General features: G+C 40.0%; 1 protein-coding gene across 1 annotated transcript in view; it reads right to left on the bottom strand.

Annotated features, from left to right (window-relative positions):
* Positions 1-7,370: 7,370 nt before the first annotated feature.
* Positions 7,371-27,562, bottom strand: part of LOC111620326 (extracellular matrix protein FRAS1-like) — a 190,670-nt gene continuing 170,478 nt past the window's right edge. The window contains exons 16-19 of the mRNA XM_023362244.1: positions 21,551-21,717; positions 19,747-19,952; positions 11,466-11,612; positions 7,371-8,062 (exon numbers count right to left, since the gene is read on the bottom strand). Of these exons, the coding sequence (XP_023218012.1) occupies positions 7,703-8,062; positions 11,466-11,612; positions 19,747-19,952; positions 21,551-21,717 (880 nt within the window). The 3' untranslated portion in view covers positions 7,371-7,702. The remainder of the gene's footprint in view (positions 8,063-11,465; positions 11,613-19,746; positions 19,953-21,550; positions 21,718-27,562) is intronic.

The raw sequence follows: 27,562 nt of genomic DNA, 5'->3' as shown, positions 1-27,562 counted from the left end.
TACAGTAGAGCGTCGTTTATCCGAAAGCTGGTTATCCGAAACGTCCGTTATCCGAAAGCATTCCAGTCGGCAAATTTAAATTTTCGCTAGTGCTGTGGCGCTGCAATCTTCGGCTATTTCTCGGGCTACTCAAATATTTTACGTTTTTGATACTAAATTAACATCTGAAGTATAATTTTTTATTGTTTTTATATTTTTCAATAAATTTATTTTGTTTGTACAAAATAAAAAAATAATTTTTAACGATACAATAGTCTTCGTTAGGCTTAACATCGACGAAAATTCAACGCGAAGCGACACGCAACGGAGAGAAATTTCAACATGGAATAAATTAATAGAGAGGTTGCGGCCGACGTTTTAAACGCGAAAACGTGTACGTCGGACGTTCGGCGCTGCATTCCTAAAGGCCTAGAAGTTTGACAATGGTGTTTGGATAGTGAGTGGAATCATGCTCGACGTTCCAAACACCATTGCCAAACTTCTAGGCCTTTAGGAAAGCGGCGCTGAACGTCCGACGTACACGTTTTCGCGTTGAAAACGTCGGCCGCAACCTCTCTAATATATTTTATCGTACATGATTCGTTATCCGAACCACCCCAGTCCCCAATTGATTCGGATAAACGACGCTCTACTGTAACTTCGAAAATGTAAACGTCTGGTTTGCCTACTATATTATGTAGTGTAATGTGCCTTTACGACTTCTGTAGAAAAGTGTAAGAAATTATTAGCTATAATCCCAAACAAACTTTCTTTGTATCTAAGAACTCGAGACAATCTATAGTTGAAAAAACGCTTTTTCTCGGTTAGGCTAATGCTTTCCAGTGTACGGTAGTAACAAAAATTGGCTCGGTCCCCGATAAAGCATACGGTAAAGGCGCTAATTTGTTCCGGTCCAAACACATCTAATTCGCAATTCCATTAAATTGTATAAGCTGCCATCCTCGCAAATGGGCGAATCGGGAGTCTAACGGTTAGAAAAGACATCTACGTGCGTCGCACACCGCCAGTAAAACTATGAAAAGATATTGTTTAAAATTGCAATATAAAGAACCGCCGTTCAACAGACCAACGACTCGTCTACGGCTTCTAGACAATTAAGCAAGTTAGTTTTTGCTCTGTGCACGTACAGCAATTTACACCGAATTTTGCGGCATACGTCCTCGACGATTCCACTCGGTGGCAGAACCACATCTAAACGTATAAAGCTCTTTAAAAACATCCCGTAACAATATTCGTTACTAATGTCTTTTTCGGACGTAAAACTAGGAAGAAAGAGGAGTTGGACAGATTCGTGTAACAGAGAATGAAAAAAGAACACCGCACTAAGAAGTGGTTTCGGAGCGGATAATGGGGGCAACGTTTAATGATTTATCCTTTTTGAACCGTACGACCCAGAAGAGAGCTACGGACGGTCGTGTTAACCGTTGGCAGCAAACCAGTAGGAAAATTTCTACCGATAAAAATCGAAAAAATTAAAAAATGATCGTTGGATCCATAACGCCGTCGTATTTTTAATTAAAATTACCGATTAATAAATAATAACCACGAAAGTGGTTTTTGTTTCGGGACTAAAGTAAAATTAGCGACATTGGCAAATGTATTGTTTGACTTTTAGAACCGCTCGAAAGAGGTTTGGAGTAATAAATTCATCCCGGTTGGAGAATTACTCGGAAGACGATTGTATTTAAATGCGTTTAGGACGGGAATTCTCGCTGTTCTTCGGTAAAGGTACAATCAGCCGCAGAGTTTACACCGATATTTGGGACGGTGACGGTAACAATCCGACACTTCGTTTTATTCATCCAAAAAACCCCTTTTAAGTGCTTCTAAAGTATTTTTGTTTTATTTGCTTAGGCTTACCTTATACGGAGCCCGTATTATTTTTCTAGTGGTACGCCGTCCTTTCGCCACCTGCCTCGGGTTTTACATCGTGATCGGACGATCCGAAAAATTCCTTTTACCTCGTCTTTTTCCGGCCTGGTAAGAGTCGTAAAGGCGTTTCTTCCCAATTCCTTTGGATACTAAAATTTGCGGCCCGCTTCTCTGCCTCGATACGCACCGCGGTGGCCGGCCACCTCTGACTGCGGCAAAACCACAAAACGTGGCACGTGCCAGTCGAGCCTTAGGGTGAGACTATGCAGACGCGAATTCAGAGCGAGCGATTTAGTTTCGCAAAGGAAAACCATGCACAAACCAGAAGCGAGAGCGAATTTCTGGTTGTCGCACCTATCTGACAGGTTTTCATATTTATCGCGTATCGTCTCTTCTCGCCACACATTCCCGCTCGTTCGCGTCTGTATAGTCGCACCCTTTTAATTCAAGCCCAACGCGATTCGCTAAGAAAAGCGAATAACGAGTCACACACGACATTTCCGGTCAATTTTATCGTTTCGCCAATAGCTTCGAAGTTCGGAACCGTCCAGCTTTTTCGCTACAGATTCTATTCCCGACTTATCCCGAAACCGTGTCTTCTTTTAATTCGTTTTTACTTCACAGCTGGGTGCGTAGGTAGACACTGGGCAACTTCAACATCACTCTTTATTCAGGAATATCTTACACACCGATACTCGTTTCGGGCATACGCCCCTCTTCCGTCGGCTTTTTCTTTAACATATTTGTAAAAAAAGGTGCTAACTAATAAACTTCTGTTTGAAAAACATATATAGTAGAACCTCGATTATCCGGATTGTTCAAAATAAACATTTTACGAATTTGCTGATTTGCACTTGGCGAATTACATTGTTTATGTACGTGATGGAATGAATAACTTTTTTTGTTTCAACGTCTCACCCAGCACAGTGACCATAAACTCTTAAATATATTTTACGTCGTAATAAAAATATAACTTGACATACGTATTTATAAATAATTTATATTCAAATTACATCTTTTCTATGACCAAGGGCGGCGTAAGGCACGGACGACGTGGGCCACCGCCTGTCTCGCGCCATTACTTAAAAGCCGCGAACGCGACGAAAAAATTTACCTCGTCATAAAACGATAAATAGTTTGTCAAACTTCTAATCGTAAAAATGCAGTTTCGACTGCTTTTTATTTTATAAAATCCATCTTCTTGCGCCACCAGAGGCCTTTTAAACAATAGGTAGTCTGTTAGCGCTGGTCAGTGGTAGTCCAAATTCGATACGAACGTTTGTTTCTTGAAAATTTGATCACGATTTAAATACAGTATTTATTTTTAATATTACCGATATGTCATCGAAAAGAAAACGTGTTGTATTATCATTAAAAGACAAATTAAAGTATTTGTTTCGATTATCCGAATTTTTCCTTATCCGGACAACATTCATCCCCAATTGGTCCGGATAATCGAGGTTCTACTGTATTTACAATTAATTGTGCTGTTCATATCGAACTGAGTTCGGCGGTCTGCGACGTGGAGATTACCATCACATCCGACGCCGTTTCGATACTTTCCCTCGTCACGGGTAAGAGAGGGGAATTTTTTTATACTCTTTCCGCCCTGTGACCACTAAGAGGGCCTTTTATAGCGGGCCCATTATGGGTTCGGCCGGGCCCGCAATAGGGCGACCGGATGGTGAGGGACGGCGCCCGACATATCCGAACGGACCACCCCCCGAAAAATTCCCAAGAACCTTTCGACCCGTCCGGATTCGATTCCGGGTCCCCTCGACCGCTCGGCCATCCGGCCGTCGAGAGAGGGGAGGTTAAAAGTAGGCACCGCGTGTTTCTCAAATTTGGTAACATTAACCGAAGAGTTTCCCGGGCACACATTTTACCGTCGAAGGCAGTGTGTCGGAACCAATTTTCTCGATCCGCCAGTCGCCGGGGCATCGACGGCATAGTAAATATTTTAATCCTAAAGTAACTTGGCAAACTCGGGCCACCGGCTTTCTCAGTTTTGTTGGCCGGATTGCGAAAATAAAGTGTTCGAAGGGATAGAGCTAGGGGTCGAAGCTAAAGTAAGGGTAGCTTTCGCCCGGGCGTCTGCCCCATGTTGCCCTCGTCGGCAAGTTTACGGAATTATGTTTCGGAAGATAAGAGTACCGGGAGCGGTGCCGGACGATAGTGGAGTCAGAGATTCTTTCGGGAACGTCTTAGAAACGGAAGGAAAAAGAGAAAACCGAAGAATAAAAAACGTAAAAATAGACAAAAAATTATGACGACAAATAGACAAATGAAAAATGATCGGCAAGTTTCCTCTCGGCCAGTCGATAGGCCCGATGACAACGGCGTTTTCTGTCCCGGCCTCGATGAATCTTTCGACGACGTGCGCGATGGTGGCACCAGCGGTGCGGTATTCGGACTACCGAGGCACGGGAGGTTTTATTTGCCATTGCTATTAGCGGGCATCGGAATCTTCTCCTTTTTTAAATTTCTTGTCAAAACTATACTTGTTTTTCTTTCTAACGTAGCCGAGCGGAAAAATGTATTCGGACAAAAATGGCAAATACGTGAGTTAAAGCGCGGACCGAAAATATCGCCCTTTAATATTAATTTTTCTCGGTCTTCCTTCCGTCTCCGGACTTTTCCCCCCAAGTTCGATATTTTGGATTGGCCGCCACGTCTTTTTTAAAACTCTAACCTTTTTACACAGTGACTTACTCGTATGGTATAGAAAGAAAAGGCGGCCGCACCCGGTTTACCGTCGATTCCCGATAAAGCGGTTAAATACGTCGTACGTTTGTAGGCGAAGCAACGATTCTCTCTCTTTCTTCTTCTTCGATGGTGTTTATATGGAGATTTTAGCTCAATGTAGGCTCTTTCTCCGAGTAGACTTGTGTATGTGTATGATCGCTAGGCGACCGATTAGCCGGCTGTATCGAACAGCCATACGTACGCGCGGGAAATAAATGCCTTCCGGGAGGACTTTTATGGGGAACTGGCCTCCTATTCAGTCGTTATAGGCAAGGAGAAAACCCGGAAAACTCCAAGCAGCCAGCCTGTCCGACCGTGGCGCGAACCCACGACGAACTTCCCAGAAGCAACGATTCGTATGGTTATTGTCATTTTATTTAACGAACAAACAACCGCGAGATGGCGTCCGTGCTCGGCCCGCACTCGGCGACCCGCGCAGGTGGTACACGTAAGACAAAGAAATCCCGGGCGAAAGCCGTCCGATAAACTTCGGAGCAACTCCTTCCCGCTGCCTCCTCCGGCGAAGAACGAGCAGAAGGGAAAAAATTAGAATTTATTTCTAAGAAAAATAATGTACACAGGTGCGAAAATCTTCTCTGTCTCTTCCCTTGCCGCCGGAACGCTCTCTCCGTCTCTTCTTCTCGCACCTCCTCCCGCTCCGGTTCGGCCTTTCACACTTCCGTCCCGGAAGGACGGCGTCCCAGGCCGGAAGTTCCGGCACTCGAGCCGCCGGTTAAAAAACCGTCGCTCTCGCCCTCCTCCGGGGATTCGTCCGTCGGGGGGCGGTCGGCCAGCGCTTTCCTCCGACGGTAGGCCCAGACCGCCAAGAGCAGGAGCAGCGCCGACAGCGGCACCCCCAACCAGGGGTAGGCCGTCCGACCGGAGGCGGGAGAGGAGGGGTCGGGGGCCAGCCGCAGCATTCGCATGTCGGTGCCGGTTCGGGTCTCCGTTCGTCTGGCCTTTCTGTGGCGGCGTCGGGCCGAGCCGATGTTGTATACCACCTGCAGATACCAGCGACGTCCCGAATCCACCTAGCGGAAGAAACATTCCCGTAAATCTAAGTCCGTATCCCGACGCACGTAGTAGCGGCGGAGTAACGTCTAGCGGAATCGATATAAAGTAGGCAATTTTAAAACAATTCGATCCTGAGACCACCGCGGAACAAGAAAACCCGCCATTCCGAACCGGAGGCGTGGTCCGAGTGTTTTAAACAAATTACATTTGCCTCGTTACGTGCGGATCCCTCCCGTCCGCAGCCTTCCCACCAGGTAAATCTTCGTTTACCATTCGCCAAACAAATTCGTCTTCGGAGTTTAGTCGCATCCAAATAAATATGTCTCTTCCGTAACTTTATACCAAATCCCATTGTTTTGTGAAAGTACAACCACCCAACGCCTACGGGCCCACATGAAAAATCGACCGTATTTAATTATTAAGACTTTATTCCCCCTATACCAGCACTTCCATTGGATGGTTTCTTCCCTTTCCTCTGGTTAAAATGCAGTAAAATAAGTTTTTTATCCACGTTTCGTCGGCTTTTTTTCGTTTATTACCGTATCGTACTGGAACCGACACTCGGAAAATAGCCGTACAGGTACAGTACCTATCGCTTAGGCCGTATTTTCGGGCCGCGATATCTCACCCGGTACGAACGACGGAATTGCCATATACTGCGGTATGGCGCCGAGTTTTCACTTTATAAAGTGGTATGGCACCTTCGTAACGCCGATCGCGTCCTCCGGCCTGGCATTGTCGAAAGTCGAGTAAGATTCGAATACGGATAGTCGACGACTCGGACGGTTTCGCGTTGTTATCCCGGGCCGGTCCCGTTTCCTTAAGCCTGGCACCGACACGCGGAAATTATCCTACAATTGAAACGCGCCATCTGCCAGCCGCAAGTATAAACAAGCTACTACAGTAGTCGAAAAACGTGCGACTAAATATCCAGATGGCACAACGCGCCAATTGGTGGGCCGAATGACGTCTACCCACCGAAATAGGAAATGCCGGTCGATTATATTTTGTGGTGGTCAGAACCAAGTCACGCAGAAATAGATTATTTTTTTAGTTGTAATACTGAGTGAGTATAAAGTGAAAATACAGTATAAAGTTTAGCTGGCATGTTTTCTTAAATTTATAGGAATAATTTTAAAATGGTTTACTTTTACTTAATAAATTACTAAGATTATTGATTTTTTTGAACGAATTTCAACTTCATACTCGATCTTTATGTACCTCCGAACCAAATCATATACAATTGATCATTTTAATAGCGCGATTAGTGTTTTAAATTTAAATATACGTGCGCAGATAATGAATAAAAGAAAATTTATAATATGTTACAGATATTATTTATAAAAAATTCGAGAAAGGATGAAATTTATTGTTAAGACGAGTCAGATGATTTTTTGAATTTGTCACACGCATTTTAGTTAGATGAAACAATAAAATTAGCTAAGTTTTGTATACCTCTGAAAGAGAAGTTTTCAAAAATCTTGTTTAACAAATTATAAAGTTTAAATGTAAAAGTTGTGGAACAATTTTGAATAAAGAATAGGCCTATTCTCCATAGATTACTCTCATCAAAAAATTTTTTTAATGCTTTAGTTAGGATTGACAGTTCTTTCTATCAATAGATATTTTGTGCTTTTGAATGTCAGTTTCTCCTATTCAGTCGTTATAGGCAAGGAGAAAACCCGGAAAACTCCAAGCAGCCAGCCTGTCCGACCGTGGCGCGAACCCACGACGAACTTCCCAGAAGCAACGATTCGTATGGTTATTGTCATTTTATTTAACGAACAAACAACCGCGAGATGGCGTCCGTGCTCGGCCCGCACTCGGCGACCCGCGCAGGTGGTACACGTAAGACAAAGAAATCCCGGGCGAAAGCCGTCCGATAAACTTCGGAGCAACTCCTTCCCGCTGCCTCCTCCGGCGAAGAACGAGCAGAAGGGAAAAAATTAGAATTTATTTCTAAGAAAAATAATGTACACAGGTGCGAAAATCTTCTCTGTCTCTTCCCTTGCCGCCGGAACGCTCTCTCCGTCTCTTCTTCTCGCACCTCCTCCCGCTCCGGTTCGGCCTTTCACACTTCCGTCCCGGAAGGACGGCGTCCCAGGCCGGAAGTTCCGGCACTCGAGCCGCCGGTTAAAAAACCGTCGCTCTCGCCCTCCTCCGGGGATTCGTCCGTCGGGGGGCGGTCGGCCAGCGCTTTCCTCCGACGGTAGGCCCAGACCGCCAAGAGCAGGAGCAGCGCCGACAGCGGCACCCCCAACCAGGGGTAGGCCGTCCGACCGGAGGCGGGAGAGGAGGGGTCGGGGGCCAGCCGCAGCATTCGCATGTCGGTGCCGGTTCGGGTCTCCGTTCGTCTGGCCTTTCTGTGGCGGCGTCGGGCCGAGCCGATGTTGTATACCACCTGCAGATACCAGCGACGTCCCGAATCCACCTAGCGGAAGAAACATTCCCGTAAATCTAAGTCCGTATCCCGACGCACGTAGTAGCGGCGGAGTAACGTCTAGCGGAATCGATATAAAGTAGGCAATTTTAAAACAATTCGATCCTGAGACCACCGCGGAACAAGAAAACCCGCCATTCCGAACCGGAGGCGTGGTCCGAGTGTTTTAAACAAATTACATTTGCCTCGTTACGTGCGGATCCCTCCCGTCCGCAGCCTTCCCACCAGGTAAATCTTCGTTTACCATTCGCCAAACAAATTCGTCTTCGGAGTTTAGTCGCATCCAAATAAATATGTCTCTTCCGTAACTTTATACCAAATCCCATTGTTTTGTGAAAGTACAACCACCCAACGCCTACGGGCCCACATGAAAAATCGACCGTATTTAATTATTAAGACTTTATTCCCCCTATACCAGCACTTCCATTGGATGGTTTCTTCCCTTTCCTCTGGTTAAAATGCAGTAAAATAAGTTTTTTATCCACGTTTCGTCGGCTTTTTTTCGTTTATTACCGTATCGTACTGGAACCGACACTCGGAAAATAGCCGTACAGGTACAGTACCTATCGCTTAGGCCGTATTTTCGGGCCGCGATATCTCACCCGGTACGAACGACGGAATTGCCATATACTGCGGTATGGCGCCGAGTTTTCACTTTATAAAGTGGTATGGCACCTTCGTAACGCCGATCGCGTCCTCCGGCCTGGCATTGTCGAAAGTCGAGTAAGATTCGAATACGGATAGTCGACGACTCGGACGGTTTCGCGTTGTTATCCCGGGCCGGTCCCGTTTCCTTAAGCCTGGCACCGACACGCGGAAATTATCCTACAATTGAAACGCGCCATCTGCCAGCCGCAAGTATAAACAAGCTACTACAGTAGTCGAAAAACGTGCGACTAAATATCCAGATGGCACAACGCGCCAATTGGTGGGCCGAATGACGTCTACCCACCGAAATAGGAAATGCCGGTCGATTATATTTTGTGGTGGTCAGAACCAAGTCACGCAGAAATAGATTATTTTTTTAGTTGGGCTGCGTTTCTTTATGCAGCGAGAGTGCAGCGTAAATGACGTCACGAGCAGCTATCGCTACACGTCGCTGCATCATAGTTTAGAAACGCTTTCCGCTCGAGCGAAACATGGACGTTCATAATCTATCGTTTAATTCCAGTTACAGCCGAAAATAGTGCTTTAGTTAAAGAACTACAATATTTAAATAAAGAGATATAAAGAATCGAGCATTTATCTTTCCATAAATGTGAACAAAGTAATAGATAAAAGATATATAATTATATTTAAAATATAGTATTTTCTTATTCTTTAGATAACTTTCAGAGTCATTTCATAAAATTTAATCCTTCTTAATCTTTCCATAATATTTTTATCAACAGTCACTTCGACTTTTTTATTTTTACAGCATAATATCGTATTATACACACAAGCGTCCATTTTGCTTTACACGTGTAGCGGACGTAAAAGCTGCTTTATCTTCGCTGCAGCGACCTCTTGCAGCAAACGTTTAGAAACGGTTCGCTACATTGCAGCGCTGCATTTAGAAACGGGTTTCAGANATAGATATTTTGTGCTTTTGAATGTCAGTTTAAAATCTGTGTTAAGAAACAACACTTTTCAAATTTAATATAAAAAAGAAATTTCGTGTATCCAGTTCCATAATAGATATACTGTATCTGTAAATACTGTATGTTTAATCAAATTTGTATGACCATTTTTTAAATTAAAAGTATAGAATTCTTGTATAAATTATTTAACAATCAATAATACTGTAAATATTTAAATTCCTTTGAATATAATAGTTATATATGTTTTAAATAAGAATTTCCACGCATTTCACCGTGGAAATTGTTTATCGATATAAATGCAAGGAAAAAGTAATGTTGCATTTGTACTGTAATGTTTTCATAGTAAGCTATTTTTGTTCGTGTTGCGTAGGAAAATATAAAGCGAAGTGATTAAGTTTCCACAGAATCTGATTTGGAAAGCAAACCAATGGATTAGAGAATTTGTAGAAAAAATAAGTTGTTATTTAAAATGTTTTAACAATTATGCATTAAAAACTATGAATTATGTTTAGGTGAAAATTATATTAAATTGTTAACTAATCTGCATTTCCACTTAGCGTATTCTGTTGTAATATACAGTCGACCCCCCTATAAGATCGCTGATTTTTCCGTTTTATCTGAATTACATGTTGTATGAGTCACTTAGATTTTACAAATATGTGAGCCGTTCACAGCCCGGCACACGTATTTGTAAAATCTAAGTGACTCGTACAACATGTAATTCAGATAAAACGGAAAAATCAACGATCTTATAGGGGGGGTCGACTGTATATATAAAACATTAAATACAAGTTTCTGTAAGGTTAAAAATGAATGTAAAAAAAAACTTCAATTTACATTTGTTGTTTTTGATTATTTTATTATTATAGTAAATGTACAAAAATGCTTTATTGAAATGAAAAACAGGCAAAAGTTACTTCTTGATGTTTAAAACTCTCTGGACATTAAAATCTTTGATGTCACGTAATTTAGTTTAATTTTAACATTAATGTCAATACACGCAAGAGCTAGTGAAATTATAAATGTCTTTTATCGTGTTTTATATGAAATGTCTATAATTATAACGCCTGCCCTCTCTCAAAACTCTTACAAAGTTTAGACTAATTGATCAACATTTCCAGTAGGTTGACGTCATTCGGCCGACCAATCGGCGCGTTGTCCATCTGGCTATTTAGTCGCACGTGTCGAAAATGGCGTCTACCCGGATTTTTTTTGTCATATCAATTAAACCTTTTAAATTTACTTTCGATCTTATCGCAAATGAAAAACCTCAAAACCGAATAATTTGGATAGGAAAAATATTCTAAATCGTCGAAAGTTAGGAATATCGATTTACGATTACTCCATTCCCAATACTTTACGCAGTAAGTCTACTTGGCATTAATATTTAAATCGGATACTAACATAGCGTATAAACCAAATACATTAGCGTATTAGTGTACAAATGAAGCTTTTTAGCTCGTCCACTGCCGTAGTTCCAACACTATCGTCCCACGTGATCGTTACCACGACCTCGGCAAAAATTAGACAAATAGGAAGGCCGTTTAGCAATCGTTACGATCGCTAAACGGCCTTCCTATTGGTCTAATTTTTGCCGTTCCGCCACTGCGGTGGGCTTCGACGGCAAAAGGGACGTGGTCCGTTGCCGCGTGTGAGTACCGGGCTTTAAACGGCCGGTGGTTAATGCGGAAAAAGTTTCGGCTCGTCTAGCGGAAAAGTACCGTACTACGCGCTGGCCCGGCCCTGCAGCCGGCGGCGCAATGCGGCACTATCGTCGAGCGTCCGGAGCCGCCAAACGATGAAATAACACTTACCCGATAGAGGGCGTCCACTTTAAACAGAAATCCGTCCAATCCGGGAATGTCTTTCATGGAGTAGAAAGAATCGTTCTGATCGGCAAAACTGGCTCCGAACGGAACGTCCAGAAAGCTTTTGTCCACACCCGAAGGGTCCGATCGGTCCTGTCCGCGAGAAAAGTTTATCATTCGTCAATAATGCGTATTTCTATTACTTGGCGTTCTTGAATTAAATAAAAATATATTAGATTTTAGACGTCTGCCGTTTATTTTATAAATGCCGGCCGCGTTCGCTTGTGGTAAACGAAAAATGCCACCGTTCCCGTTCCAATTTTATAGATATCGGAGCTCGGTAGTGGCGTTCTTTAGAACCACCAAAAATTGCCGGAACGAAAAAGTCTTCGTCTCCGGATAGACGATCCAAAGCCAGACTACGATGGCTACAACGGTGCTTCTCCAACGTTTTCGGATCACCGCCATCTACGAAATTATTTCTCGTAATACCAAACAATCCGAAAACGCACTATTTGAAAAAACTGAAACAAAGTTGAAAGCGACTGCGAAAAAACTGTAAGAGAGAGATACACTAACGGGGTGTTTCACCGACATTGCCTAATCGTGGTATTTGTAAATCCAGCGATTAGATTAATACCGAGGATTTCAGCAGCAAATTTTAGCGAAAAATTACTAAGAACAGGATCAGTGAATCCAATAACCTCGACACTAGCGCTGCCAGAAAATTTTCTTACACGTTACTCGATTAGATATTTGTGAAAGACGTATTACGCACTTGGATACAAACGCGGCAGACAACAAAAGTCGACAACCCGATTTTTCTCATCGGGAAACAGAATATGTAATGGAATTAGTAGAAAAGCATAAAGGTAGAATCAAAAGAAACTAATGCCATATCTTTAAAGAAAAAACTGAGACGTGGCAAATTCTAACAGAAGAATTTAATGTTTCCGGAGGTTAGTAAACTTGAAAAATTTGAAGCAGAAAGCGAGATGTGGAATCAAATAAGCGAGCCAGGACGAGTATGTGCCGATATCGAGTGTCCTATTACAGAAAAAATTCTCTCTTTAATCCCCGAACAATTTATGCTCCTCTCGAATCCTGTTAATAGTGATGCTGATTTTAATGCCTGTGTCCAAAGTAAATTTCCTTATATCTAATTATACTCAATCAAAATCAAACAGCAATAAAGCAGTTAATAATTATAACTTTTTTGTAAATTTTCATTTATTAATATTTGTATTTATTTTCAGACAATGTGGCTGAATTTCCCGCATTACTGCAATAGCAATTGAAAAAATCAATAGTTAGTTCCCCTTTATTTTTAAAATTATGTTTTAGGGATCGTTTGTATATAGAACACTCAGTACTTAAAATTAGCATAAAAGTAATAAAACTTGTATCAACAATTATAATTTGACGTTAATATAAATTATGGTATTTTAATCATAATAATGTTTTGAGACTAAACACTAATTAGCCAAACAGAAATTAATTTCTAGGTCTATATTACTTTTAAAATAATGTTCATTTATATATCACATATTTTCAGGTACTCGTACAGGATTTGTCTAGTGAATCTGTCAGAATTTTCTGATGATCCAACAACGAATGAACCACCTAATAATAATCGTGGCAGTAATTTTCAAATTATTGATAAATATGCACTAGAACAGGGATGACCAATAGTTTTTGTCCACGGGCCGAACCCGAGGCTGCCCTAGGAAGATTTCGAGGTGGTGCGAGATCTCGTTGCGGTGTCACCCCGTACACACTGAATTGTAGATAGAGATTACAGATACATTTTTCGCATCATCGTGCTTTATCGACACTGTACGCTGTACTTACGAGATTTGTAATGGAGGGTTAACGCTAAACGCGCGGTGAGTTGTTGACCTTTCTTTTTTTAGGCGTCAGAATTTTTCATCGAGCTATTCGGACTCGAGTAGCTAATATTGAAAAATTAATCGCGGGCCGCATAAATTCATTAGACGGGCCGGATCTGGCCCGCGGGCCGTATGTTGGCCATGCCTGGTCTAGAATATCACAAAACTTAAATGCACTTTTTAAGAAAAGAGCAAAGAGCTAAAATGAATTTTATGAAATAAGAAGATTTAAGAAAGACAGAGCATGACTGAAATCCTGCAAGAAAAAGCTCTACAAATAAGAGAACAACAATTCAAAATAGAATTACTGCAAGAAAAATTAAAAAGCAGTAAAAAAAATAGTAATTTATATTATGAATTTTGTATTCTTAAAGTAAGAGAATGCCTGAACATCTTATTAATAAATTTAATTTTTATAGTGGTTTTGTTAAAAATTATAATTTTTATTCAATAATTTATTCTAATTACACATTCAAATTTAACGAAAGTCCAAACTAACTATCGTATGGAATTTTTTGACTTAGCGTGATAACATACTCAAAATTAATAGGCTAATTTAATGATTAAAAATTAAAATGAACATTTTGAAGGAAAAGAAACAAAAGGACTAGATATAAAGTATATATAACAATTTTTATTCATTCTTGCTATCGAGTTCTGTACCTTTCAGTGGCGTGCCGTGACAACGCCGCTTCCCTTGTATTTTCTAAAATATAAAGACATACTGCGCGATTATTTTCATATTATAACGTACTTTGAATTAATTAAAATTAATTAATATTTTATTATATCTTATTACAAATTTCTATACTACACGTGAGAAAAACGATAAGATCGCTAAGAAAACAAACGACGGATAATCTATTCAGTTTAACGTATTTATATTTTTAAAGCTATGGCGAGAAACGTTTAAAATTTACAACCCTGTGGCGTCTTTTGAGGTATACTAGTGATGCGATTTGACATTAACGAACAAACGAATACGAATGGACCCTAGACCAAGCATGGCCAACATACGGCCCGCGGGCCAGATCCGGCCCGTCTAATGAATTTATGTGGCTCGCGATCAATCTTTCAATATTAGCTACTCAAGTCCAAAAATTCTGATGCCTATAAAAAAAGGTCAACAACTCACCGCGCGTTTACAGTTAACCCTCCATTACAAATCTCGTAAGTACAGCTTAGAGTGTCGATAAAGCACGATGATGCGAAAAATGTATCTGTAATCTCTATCTACAATTCAGTGTGTACGGGGTGACACCGCCACGACATCTCGCACCGCCTCGAAATCTTCCTAGGGCATCCTCGGGTTCGGCCCGGGGACAAAAACTGCTGGCCACCCCTGCCCTAGACCATCACTGACGCGCAATTAACTGATTGCCCCTGGAAGTCGGCTTCTTACAGAAACACAGCTTCCCTATCATCAAATGTCACGGCACGCAACTGGTACCTTTTAACTACAAATATGTTTCTATAATACTGATTTACTAAAAACTCGAAGCATAATCTGAAAAACTAACATTTTCCTAACTAACTAACGTAAAAAACTTTTGTTGTTTATTATTAAATACAATACTGCCTATAATGTTTGCATTAAGTTTAATTAACTTATTAACACAGCTCATAATCATATTAATACTGTATATGTATATGTTACTGTGAAAGACCGAAATTACAGAATGTCGATATTCTCCGGTGAATGTCGACACATACAAAATACGTTGGTGTAAGACTGAATATTTGGTTTTATTATTATACATTCGAATAATCGCCGGTGTATGTCGACAAACACAGATAAGCTTTGGTGAAGGTCGAAACGACAGCCGAGAAGCCGATGTCGACAGAGAAGCGACAGTCTGTCACCAAATTCTTCACCATTTCCTTCTGTTCAAATTGGTGATACCGTACGAATACAAGTCCCTGATGTCGACCGTGGCCGTACTGTACATGTGCCCGAAATGCGTTGGCGGTTGTTCTTGGAATAGAAGACTCTGACTTTTATAAATTAGCAAACAAAAATGGTACCCTGAAGCAGCTCTATACTCGTAATGAGTTCGTAATTTGTAAAGAAAAGTTACTTTCCATAGATGATATTCTCAAGAAATATCACTGAGAGAAGCAGCTGTAGCTAATTCAAAAAGTGGAGGGCAATGCTATACACGCTGTCATTGCAAAAAGAAGTGTTCCACGAATAAATGCAGTTGTATAAGCAAGGGACTCTTGTGCAATTCAAAGTGCCATAACAGTTTAAGTTGTTGCAATAAATTAGATTTATAACGTTAATCACATAATTTATGTGTAAGTTTATTATTGTATTACTTTCTTTAAATTAATGATTTAGAATGTACTATTCGTTTTAGGTTCAACAGTTGCTGTTACTTAAGCTTTCTCCTATTTTGACGTATTAAAAAGTTGCATTTTTGTCTTAACGTAATAAAAATACTTTTATTCAACATTCACTATCAGTGCATGCTGAATGTCGACATTTGCCGGTGTAAGTGAGAAATAATGATATTTAGCAAATATTTTGTACATACCCGCAACGACTGTGTGAATGCTGACATTCACCAAAAAATGTTGACATTCGCCAGATATCGGTCATTCACAGTAACATATATATAACATATAAACAAATTCATTTATACAAAAACTTAATTCCTTTACAGAAGTTTTATTTGAATTTTATGATGCTTTATTTACGAATTATGCATATCAAAGTCTGTAATTACACACAAAGTTCAATAAGAAATTAATAACTACATATTTCTCATTCATTGAAAGCTTGTATTATCGTATTCCTAACAGCTGTTCATTGAACTCGCTCGATTGAAAAATAACCATTCCTATTTCTAAATAATTCTGCATTTGTTCCGTTAGATGTAATTGGAATCGGAGTACAATCTACAGCACCTATAACACCTGAAAACTTAGAAATATCGTAAAATTTTTAATGACTTTTCTATATTCCAGCATCGTCGATGGAAATGCCATGTACTTTTTTGAAAAGCTCCCAAAGCTTTAGATGCAGTTTTAATTATCCTACATAGGCTTGATTTCCATGTTGAAGTCAGATCTCACATTTTGCGATAAAAGTTTCCAGTGATATAAAAACATAAAGTAATTACAGTAGAGCGTCGATTATTCGAAAGTCAATCATCCGAAAGAATTCCAGTCAGCAAATTTAAATTTTCGCCAGTGCTGTGTGGAGCTGCAGTCTTTGGCTTTGTCTTGGGCTACTCAAATATTTTACGTTTTTGATACTAAATTAACTTCTAAAGTATAATTTTTTTATTGTTTTTATATTTTTCAATATATTTATTTTGTTCGTACAAAATAAAAAAATAATTTTTAACGATACAATAGTCTTCGTTAGGTTTAACATCGACGAAAATTGAACGCGAAGCGACACGCAACGGAGAACATGTCAAGATAAGATAAATTCAAGGTCATATATTTATAAGGTTGCCTCATANGGACATAGTAAGATGTTTCGTTTTCGACTACGAGTGACGTCAAATAAGCAACCAATGAGAAGCGTTTCTTCTCTATGAGGCAACCTGATAATCTAAGACCTTGGGATAAATTAATATATTTTTTCGTACATAATCGGTTATCCGAAACATCGATCTTCCGAATAACCCGTCCCCAATCGATTCGGATAATCGACGCTCTACTGTAATAACTGCAACAGAGGTGATATAGGTGTATTATATGATGGCAAGAGGTGCTTGATTTTGTCACATACAACCGTTCTTATAGAGAGCCTATACTTTTCGATAAACAGTTGATCGTCAAACTTTTCAATAGGATTGGATCGATCACAAATTAATCGTCGTGGAATTCGAAAGTAATTTTCTTTTATTTCGTTTTTATACACGCACTCTGCAAAGAAAACACATTTGTCGAGACCGAGTTTGATGGATTATTTATTAACGTTCGAAACCGTTTTTAATCAACGGATCAGGAAGGCAATGGGAAACCACCCGATTGTTTCCCATGAGAATGAACAATGATGGTATCGATCAGGGGTGGCCAAAACGTGGCGCATGCGACAAACTTGGCGCATTGGACGACTACAAGTGGCGCTTCGGTGCAACCGACCTGTTGACCTTGTTTTTTTTCTTTTTTTTTCTTTGCTTGTACGATGCATTCGTGTTCATGTACACCACTGATCACATATAGAACTATTTTATACGGGTAGCTACATTGCAACCGCATTTTTCATTGCTTGTTCTGTGGCAAATCAGAATTTTTGTCTTATAAATGGAAATACCTAAATAAGGGGTGGCCGAAATTTTTCTCCACCCCGGGCTGCTAACACTCACGATACGCCACTGCGCATGTGAACTCGTCTATCAAAAAATTGGCGCATGGTATGCAAAAGGTTGGCCACCCCTGGTATCGATGATATGCACGGTGATCGGGTCAGCAACCGGCGCCAAACTGATTCCGGGCATATTTTACACAGCGTTATTAATATTATTATTTTGCAGGTCGCGGGACTTAATTAAGTTACTTAAAAATGAAAAATAATTATATCATTCGATTTTAAGATTTATTTTATATCTTACAAATAAATAATTATATTCGGACAAGCAAAAGCCTAGGAAATGAAAAAACCCCGATATTTATATTTTAAATAAACATCGATCAATAAGACATTTGAATATTTATATTTTTATATTAATAATCATTTTAAACGAACGATGTAAACAAATTTCCAAACGAAATTAATAACCAAACTATATACTAAGTATTATTACTTACGGATCTTTAACAATACAGTCGATTGCAGTATTGTTATTTAACATTTTGAATCGTTAATTTTGCATTAACAAAAATATCGTTTTATTCTCAAATGTACGAATTACAAAAAGCGAATATAAATGTTTTATCGATAGCATTATTACTCAATAAAAATATTAAACACTTCATTCTAGCTTGTCTCGGTATAAAATTCCGAGTAGTTCCCTTCCACTCGTAATTGGCGGCGACAGAGAAGAGATTTTAGTGTCGAACCCCATCTTTTCTCTAACTATAATATCCAAAATAATGTTATCCAGACAATATTACGGCTGCATATATAACGCGAGTAATGAATTTACAATTAATGCAAATAATAATCTTTTTGGGGTATACCGGCACTTATGCATATTACAGAACATTCAGTTATTAGTAATAAGTTAATAACAGATCTCTCAGTGGGAGAATATCAAATTTAAAGTCTCCCTATGTTTCATTTTACTCATAATAAAATAAAACAGAATACATGTAACGAGTTTCCTTCTCGGCTAGCGGCAGAGACGACGTCCAGGAGTCAAACAGCTTTCGGTTAGTCTATTTTTTTAAATACTCTTTTCGCCCCGTGGGAACTAAAAGGCCTCTTACAGAAGGCCAATTATGGGTTCGACCAGGCCCACAATGGGATGACCGAGTGGTGAGGGACGGGGCTGACACATTCGAACGGACCACCCCCAAAAATCCCCGGATTCGATCCCGAGTCACCAGAGCGGTAGGCTGCCACCTTGACCTCTCGGCAACCGGCCGTTGCTCTGAGTTGGTCTCCTCATCGCCGGCAGCAAGCAAGAGGTGCGTAGATTTATGGCAGCCGTCGTTTACCGCATAAAAATAAAGACGGTCGACGAATGAACCGACTTACTATTAAAGAACAAGGCCACTCGGTACCGATTACCGGCCGAGAAACGTCGACAGGTTTTGTCGCTGTCCGGGAGGAGAAATAGGCCGGCCTCGTCGATGCCTACGGGACGGAGTAAAAGAAATTACTTCCGACTGTTAACTGTGCCGGCATTTTAAAACCGCGCCCCAGCGTTTCTTCGACTGTTTCCGCAGCAGAAAACTTCCCGGTTTTTGTCACTTTCCGGAGTACCCGAGGCCGGATGGCAGAGTAATCCAGGAGAGAGCCTTACCGCTCTGGAAGACCCGGGATCCAATCCGAATGGGTCGAAATATCTCCAGGAATTTTTCAGGGGTGTCTGACCGGACATGTCAACCCTCGTCCCTCACCATCCTGCCGTCCCATCGTGAGCCAGGCAGAACCCATAAAGGATTGGCTAAAAGAGGCCTTCATAGTGCCCACCGGGCAGAAAAAATAAAAAAACCAGAGGACCAGTGGATAAAACCGCCCCACGCCAATAGTTTTCCGGGTTTTCCGCGCGCCTAAATAGGACCAGTTTCCCTTAGAAAGTTCTCCAGTGTACAAAATAAATATGACAGAGCCGGTCCCAGACGGACGGTCTGCACGAAATGGCTGCCAGGTAAAACCCGCGACGAGTGTGGTTTGATCAAACCCGTCGAGGGCGTTAAGATCGGCACAGAATAATAACGGAAGGACCTAATTAAACTGGAATTTCTTAATTAGGAAAAAAGAAAAACCTTACCAGTAAGAGAAACCGATGTTGAAGACGTCGGCTGTTTTGAATGCAACCGAACCCGGGTCCTCGGTCGTACTCTTCTCCGGTAGGATCGTAAAACGGAACGAATCCGTCGCGTCCCGCGCAGATAAACAACTTCTCGATGCGAAGACTGTAGGCAGATTTCAAGTCCTGGTCGGGATTCCACAGCACCCTTCCGTACACCGTCTGACCTGCCAAACCACACAAATAAATAACGCAAACCCATCCAGCCTCTACTTACCCCCCTCGTTTTCGGAGGGGGGTACCGCCCGAGCCTCCCTTCTTTGCTTTCACGGCCCAACATTTCTATAATAATAACCCTACTTGTTGGATTGCGATGGCATTCGGCAGTGGCTTATTTCGATCGTTTCCGCGCAATCCACCAATGCCTAATTTGAAATATTTCTGTTTCGTGCAGTAATTTGTCTCCGGAAGAATTTCTCCTCGACCGTTCTCCTTTCTCGGCCTTGCCCGGATGGTTCTGTCGTCCATAACTACTCACACGGAGAGATGGTAAAGCACGTGAGTTATAACTAAAGACTACCGATTTGACGTCAGAGAGTGATCTTCGTGACACCTTCGACACATTGGGAGTTGTAACACGAAAAACTCGAGATTAAAGGCCCTGGTCGAGTCTAACTCCATTTGGGAGAAAATTTTTGAATGGAAACAACGTGAATTCCGGTCCAATCTGGAAGTTCGTTTTATTTGCTAAGCTTTCCGTATCCGGTATCAACTTTCGTCTATCTCACTCGGTTCTCGAGATTAGGGAAGGACAAACGGCGGACGCCAGTGGAAATTTATAGGTCTACAATATTAGATTATTATGTATGTTGTAGTCCTACTTTGTATGGTTTCTTCCGCATCATTTTTTTCGAATAAATCCAAGTCTTTTATACATAATCTCAGTTTTACATCTCCAGATTCTCGAGTATTCAGTTCGGGAAAAACACAGTCCCCGTGACAATACGCCAGCCAAAGATGCGTGCGTGTTGTAGTTCCGTACCGAGGAACGACGGCCAAAAATTATTATTCAAACTTTTACTTTCGGTAATTAAACTACTGTCTGGAAGAGTGCAAAACTTTGCTGGTGCGGTGCAATGAAAAGTTAAAAAAAAAAAAAAAGAAACAGCAGTAGAGTGAGACTGAATGGGGAAAGTAGATTAATTAAAAGGTTGTAGTGGATCACAGCCAGACAAGGCGTACGAACGCCATAATTATCTGCTGAGTATCCGTATCGCCATTTTTAATTTAATTAAATACTTTAAATCAAAAAGATTTTCGTAACTGTCTTTGCTAACGGTATCGGAGGAACATTGCAAGTCGCCAGTTTTCGTCGTCCCCAAATGCTATCACGCCATCCAAAACTTTGACGAGTCCCGCTATAAACTAGCGACGTCCAAAGAGAAGTCGAAAACGTTATTTAGAATAAAGAATTTTTGGTAACCCAAAAAAGCAGAAGTGGATACTTTCTTTACCTTGGTGCACCTTGCTAGTGTAATAACACAAGCAAGGTGCACCAAGTAAATACATATTTTATTTTAATTTACTAAGCCTACATTTTGGCTTATTATTGTATTACCGGAATACAATAATAAAGTCTACATATTCGATTAATGTATCCCTGTGCGATTGAATTTCCTAAAATAAGCCAACACTTTGGACGTAGTAAGTTAAAAGAAACTACGATCAACCAAAATATGATTTTATACCTTTGTTATTTTATTACAGTAGCCGAATGCCAGAAACTGATGTATCAATTATTAATTAATTATAAAAATCAACTTACCTCTAAAGAAAATGCCTTTATAGTCCAATTCGTATAAATTTGTACTCGAAGCGTAAGGATTTAACACGAACGTTTTTTCATCATTGACTAATTGAAAAATGGTATTTAAAGTGTAAACGACCGGTACGGGTCTGTTTGTTTGTTGAAAAACCACGGGGATTTCAAATCTGAGGAAAATTAAAATACATTATAACTGTAAATAGACATAAAAAGCAATTAAATTATTTATGTAATAATTAAACAATAAAATGTGGTGTGCACGGACTTCCGTTGCAACTTTTCCAGAAGGAAACAAATTTTGGGACGTGTGAAAAATAACCATCCCAAAAGTCTGTTTGTTTGTATAGTTAACTTACAGCAAAGAAAGACTTGGGCAAGCTGCCTAGGAGAATGTGGGGTTAGCCGATAAGTGTAAGATAGCACGACAGTCGAGCGGTCTTACAGTCGTGTGGGCATGGAAGCACTCACTGAGACAAGTTTACCCTTTAAAAATACGTATGATATACAAATTTCCTTACAACTACAGTAGAGCGTCGTTTATCCGAATCAATTGGGGACTGGGGTTGTTCGGAAAATCGATATTTCGGATAACCGATTATGTACGAAAAAATGAACAGTACGTTTCTATATTCAACAGTTGACTCAACAGTAAATTTTCCGTTGAGTCCCTCTGTTGAATGATCTGACGTCACATTTTGCAGAAAAGAAAACGCTTTCGTTGAGAGGACACTTTTCAAGATGGCTGACTTAAGTAACGAGAAGGTGGCGATTGTGGCTGTTTTGCTAAATAATTAAAGTAACTCGCTTAACCATTATTCGAATAAATCCTTTTATTCAAATGAACCCATATCTATCATTTTCTTGTTTACTGGGTCTTTCTTTAAAATAATTTTAATTACTTTCTTGAATATATCATTAGAAAGACTTAAAGGGCCAAATATCGGTCGTAATCAATTTTGAACAAATGAAAAAAATCTTAATATTTCAATATTGACCAAATTATCCAACATAATCGTGCAATCATATGTTTTATCATATACAGATCGCTCATTAATCTGTCCGCTATTACAGCATCCACAGTAGCGAATCGATTTCTATAAGAGGAATTTACTTTTTCATGGAAGCCGCATGTTAGTTTGTTGAATACTCCAACGGTCTTTCCGGTCGTTGAGACCATTGAGCTCAACGGTGAAACAGCGCTGACGTCACTACTCTCAACGGAGAACTCAACGTTCCATTTAGAAACGTCGTTCTCTTACCATTGAGTCAACCGTTGAATATAGAAACATATGGATATTAACCTATTCCATGTTGAAATTTTTCTCCGTTGCGTGTCACTTCGTGTTGAATTTTCGTCGATGTTAGGCCTAACAAAGACTATTGTATCGTTAAAAATAAAATAAATATATTGAAAAATATAAAAACAATACAAAATTATACTTCAGAAGTTAATTTAGTATCAAAAACGTAAAATATTTGAGTAGCCCAAGACAAAGCCAAAGATTGCAGTGCCACAGCACTGGCGAAAATTTAAATTTGCCGACTGGAATTCTTTCGGATAATTGACTTTCGGTTAATCGACGCTCTACTGTATTCAATATGTCAGGCGAAATGCCTATCCAACGGTGGGCAACCACAACAGTTCAAAAAAAGGGAAAAGTCCGAATGTTCCGGCGATCGTTGAGTTGCTTCCAGCACAGGTGACGGAGAGAGTGACGGCCCGTGGTAACCAGAACTTGCAGAGATGTCCTCCGATGACCGTTGTACTGGGCGATTCTTGACGTGACGGAGTGGCGAAACCAAGTCCTAAGGCGTTGAAAAAGACTGCGTTGTTGACGGACGGGAACACAAAATCCCAGGAGGGGAGCACTACGAACCAATAACCTTTTATGTCCTTGAAAATGCGGTTTTATAAATTTTTCAACCACAGTCGCCTTTCCATCGTCACCTGGTGACAACTAGAGACTCGATGAAGTGCGCGGAAGAGGTCAACTTCGCGACCAAACACGACTCCTCTCCGGCCACGTTTTCCTCGCCTATAGTCTTGATATTGTTTTAAATCTTTTACAGAGAAAAACCTTCATTGTCTATTTCGGATGTATAATTTCGTTCTTTCGCGTTATGACACGTGATTCGTTTAAAAAGCCGTTGAATGCCTTTTTTTTTCGGACCCCGTTTGCGTCCTCACAGGAATGCCTTTCGGGAAGGTCTTTTTAAGGGTAACTGGCCCCTATTCGGGCGTTATGAATGTGGTGAAAACCCGGAAAACTCCACACGGCCATCCATCCCGGCCAGGCACGAAACCACGCCCGAACTCCCAGTGTTCGGGAATGGAACCGCTTGGCCACTGGTGTGCCCCCGAAAGATCCAAGCCAGAGTGACCCGTTTGCCTCTCCCGGCATACGCACTTGGTGATATAGATCCGTGGTTCTTAACCGGTAGTCCCTGAAAGCACCAGAAGTGGTCTGTGGAGTCATCCTAAAATTATTAAATAAATGACGACGTTTCAAACATTGTCTGCTAAAACGCTCATCAAGCATTGGCTGCTAAAATGCTCCCAGAATACTTTGCTATTACGATGAAAACAGCTATAAAAATAGTCAACTTTATTAAAAGGAGTGCACTTAATACTCGTCTCTTCAAAAAATTATGCAGTGATATGAACTCTGAACACCAAACGCCGCTTTTTCACAAATGTGCGATGGCTTTCCAAAAGATATATGTTGTCGAGGTTGTACGAACTGAGAGAAGTAAAATTATTCTTAACTAATAAGGAAAACAAAGAGTTGTTGTCTGAGTTCTGTCAGTTCAAATTTCAAATACATTTTGCTTGTTTAGTGGATTTTTTTGCACAACTAAATAAATTGTACCTTCAAACTGCAAGGGTCAGGAAATATGAAATTGGAAGGCACTAGCAATATATTTGCATTTGAAGATAAAATCAGTGCGTTTATCGCTAAAATCGACCTATGGATCAGCAAAGTCGAAAGAAAAAATTTTTCTGCGTTTGCTACATTGAACCCAATTATTGATTGACAGTGTGCTGGGATTAAAGGACAAATACAAAAGAATATTACATTCCATTTGCAAAGCTTGAAAAATGAATTCAATCGCTATTTTCCTGACTGCAAGGACAAAGGTATTCGGAAACTGATCCGCAATCCTTTCATAGTCAACATTTCTGAGGTGCCGGACGAAATACCAGAAGAGTTAATTGAAATGCAACACGATGGTAACTGCAAGGATACATTCGATACAGGAATTAATCTTAAAGATTTTTGGAGCCAAAAAATTAGAGAAATTGCTGTACGGTACCTAACTTTATTTTCACCCCCATATTTGTGCGAGCAAGGATTCTCAGTGCTTTTGATAGTTAAAAACAAACATCGAAATCGGTTGGATGCCAGTGCCGACGTGCATTTGCTTTGAGTAGCACCGAACCAAGAATTCAGCAGTTGGTAAACAGTATGCAGTCGCAAAAATCGCACTAAAATAATATAATTAATGTAACACTTTCGCAAATAATATAATACTCTTGGTTCCAAATAATTTTCTACGTGTTTAATTTATAGATCAACCTTATAAGAACCTATATTACTGCCAAACAGCCCGTGGTCCATGGCAAGGCTAAAATTTTGATAAATGGTCCCTCATCACTAAAAGGTTAAGAACCACTGATATAGATGAAGCAGAAAATTTATAAATGTGTAGAAATTGAATTTTATTACAAATTGAAAATTATTGCAAATTATTTAAGAATATTTTACAGCGCTTTGTGGCATGCTAAAATTAAAGCTATATTTTCTGTACAGTGCTGTACTCTTGTCTTATTGGTACTAAAGGTCTATTTGGCTATAGTATCCTTGTGTTATATCACGTAACGTATTTAGAGAATATTCTATTATAGGTGAGATTCTCTAACTGTCTGTATCAAAACCAAGAATCCCAGTAATATCGATTGAAGATTTCAATCGATATTACTGGGATTCTTGGTTTACTTTTTTCAGTTATAGATTATAACTGAAAAAAGTAAACTCTCAAACAGTCATCATCATAAATAAATATTGACAGTTTTGCAATGAATGATCTTCACTTCGTGTTTTGCTACACCTGCAATAATACTAAAACTTTGTCTATCTTTTGTCGATAGTCAATTTTGACGTTCGAGTTAATATTAATAACCCAGTTAGAAAAAGTGTTTTGAAAGTATTCGTTCTACACATTCGGCAATTTACACGGCTGATGAAGTTCTTATAAAAGAACAAAAACATTTCTGAATTCAATTTAATTTGGTTTGGTTTCCAGAAGTAAACACTTTCCCTCATATTTTTCAGTACGTTAAAATGTTATTTTGGTGGATCAATTGGTTTACTTTTCCAGCTATTATGTATACATATCAAGGGAAAGTATTGGAATCGTATCAAAACTGACTCTCACAAATTTTGTTGCAAATCTCCATGATTTGGGACCTCTTAAACCCCTGACCGGATGGCTGAGCAGTCAAGGTGACAGCCTACCACTCTGGGGACCTAGGATCGAATCCGATTGGGTCGAAAATTCCCCAAAAAGTTTTCAGAAAGTGGTCCGTTTTCATATGTTGGGCCTGTCCCTTACCACCCGGCTGCACCATTGTGAGCCTGGTCGAATTTATAATGAACTTACTTAAAGAGGCCCTCTTAGTGCCCACAAGGCAGAAAGAGTAAGAAAAAAAAACCCTGAACACAAAGACGTCAAAAGGAAAAATATTCCATGGATGTATGTGTGTGTGTTGGCATCTATTTCGCTTAATATCTCAGAACAGGGTGAAAATGAAGAAACGAAATTTGGTACGGTAGCGTATATATAAGAGGCTTTGATGCTATTAAATTTTAAATTGCAAGTCGAGGGGATGGAGATATAGAGGGTAGTCACATGTCATATCTCATTAGGGATCAGACTTAATAAAGATTTTACTTGTTAGCATTTACAGTATTTTATAAAACTCGTTTCTACCCTCAAAATTAAGTCTTTGCTATTTTATAATAATTAAAAATATATATGCAGCTGGATGGCGGGGTGATCAAGGTGGCAGCCTACTGCTCTGGAGGACCCGGGTTCAAATCCGAACGGGTCGAAAAATCAGAGTGATCAGTCACTCATTACTAAATGTAACAAGATCTCAACTTAGATTGCAGGATAAATCAAAATCAACATTTAATTTGATCCCAACTGCAGATATTTGATCTTGGGACTTACATTGCCTACTCTTCCTTCGTCATGTTTCTTAGAAAGGGTTTTCTTTTCCATAATTGTTATTTATCACTTTTATACAAAAAATATATTAAATATTAGCAAATTTAATGGGGATTATGAACCATTTCTGGAGCCTCACAAGCTGTTTTAAGTGTGACCAGTTACAGACAGGATGAACGATTTAAGCCGAGTCATATGAAATATCTACTTCATTCTCTAATGATTATGCACTTAAGGTGGTGGAAGATAAAGCCTTTTTAATGGTGTTGATGCGTCATATGCGTGTTGGTTAAAGTTTTTCTGATCATCATTAGGTGGCACATAAGCCTATATACTGTACATCGTACAAGATCCTTTGTCTAGTTTCCTGTGACAACCTTTTTGTGATTGTAACTTATGTTAGTAGCTGTTGTCTATACCCAGTTCTTTGTTACGTTAATAAAGTTTTGGTACTTATTAGTTTAACTTGACTTTATAGTGTGGTATTTCCATCCCATATTGTTTTTCTTTTTGTTCGTTTTTTACCTGAGCCATTACAACACCTCATTTGAACTTACTGCTAGAGGTGATAGCAGTCTGTCTGTCATATGTGTGACAGGAAAAGTTCAACCGAGTCACCTTTGTGACATTCCAATTTGTGGAAAGGAGCAGATGACGAATAGAAAGGGTATAAGAACAAGAAAACTGAGATGACAACATCTTTTCCCTCAATGGGCTTTGTTTTGTCTGAAGTGACCACTGAGCAGGAAGAAGAGATCATCAGAGAAGAAAGAAAGGTGA

The sequence above is a fragment of the Centruroides sculpturatus genome, unplaced genomic scaffold (assembly GCF_000671375.1).
Source record: "Centruroides sculpturatus isolate CEXI.00-Female unplaced genomic scaffold, Cexi_2.0 scaffold32, whole genome shotgun sequence".
Classification (NCBI taxonomy): Eukaryota; Metazoa; Arthropoda; class Arachnida; order Scorpiones; family Buthidae; genus Centruroides; species Centruroides sculpturatus.
This window is presented reverse-complemented; position numbering and strand designations above follow the sequence as displayed.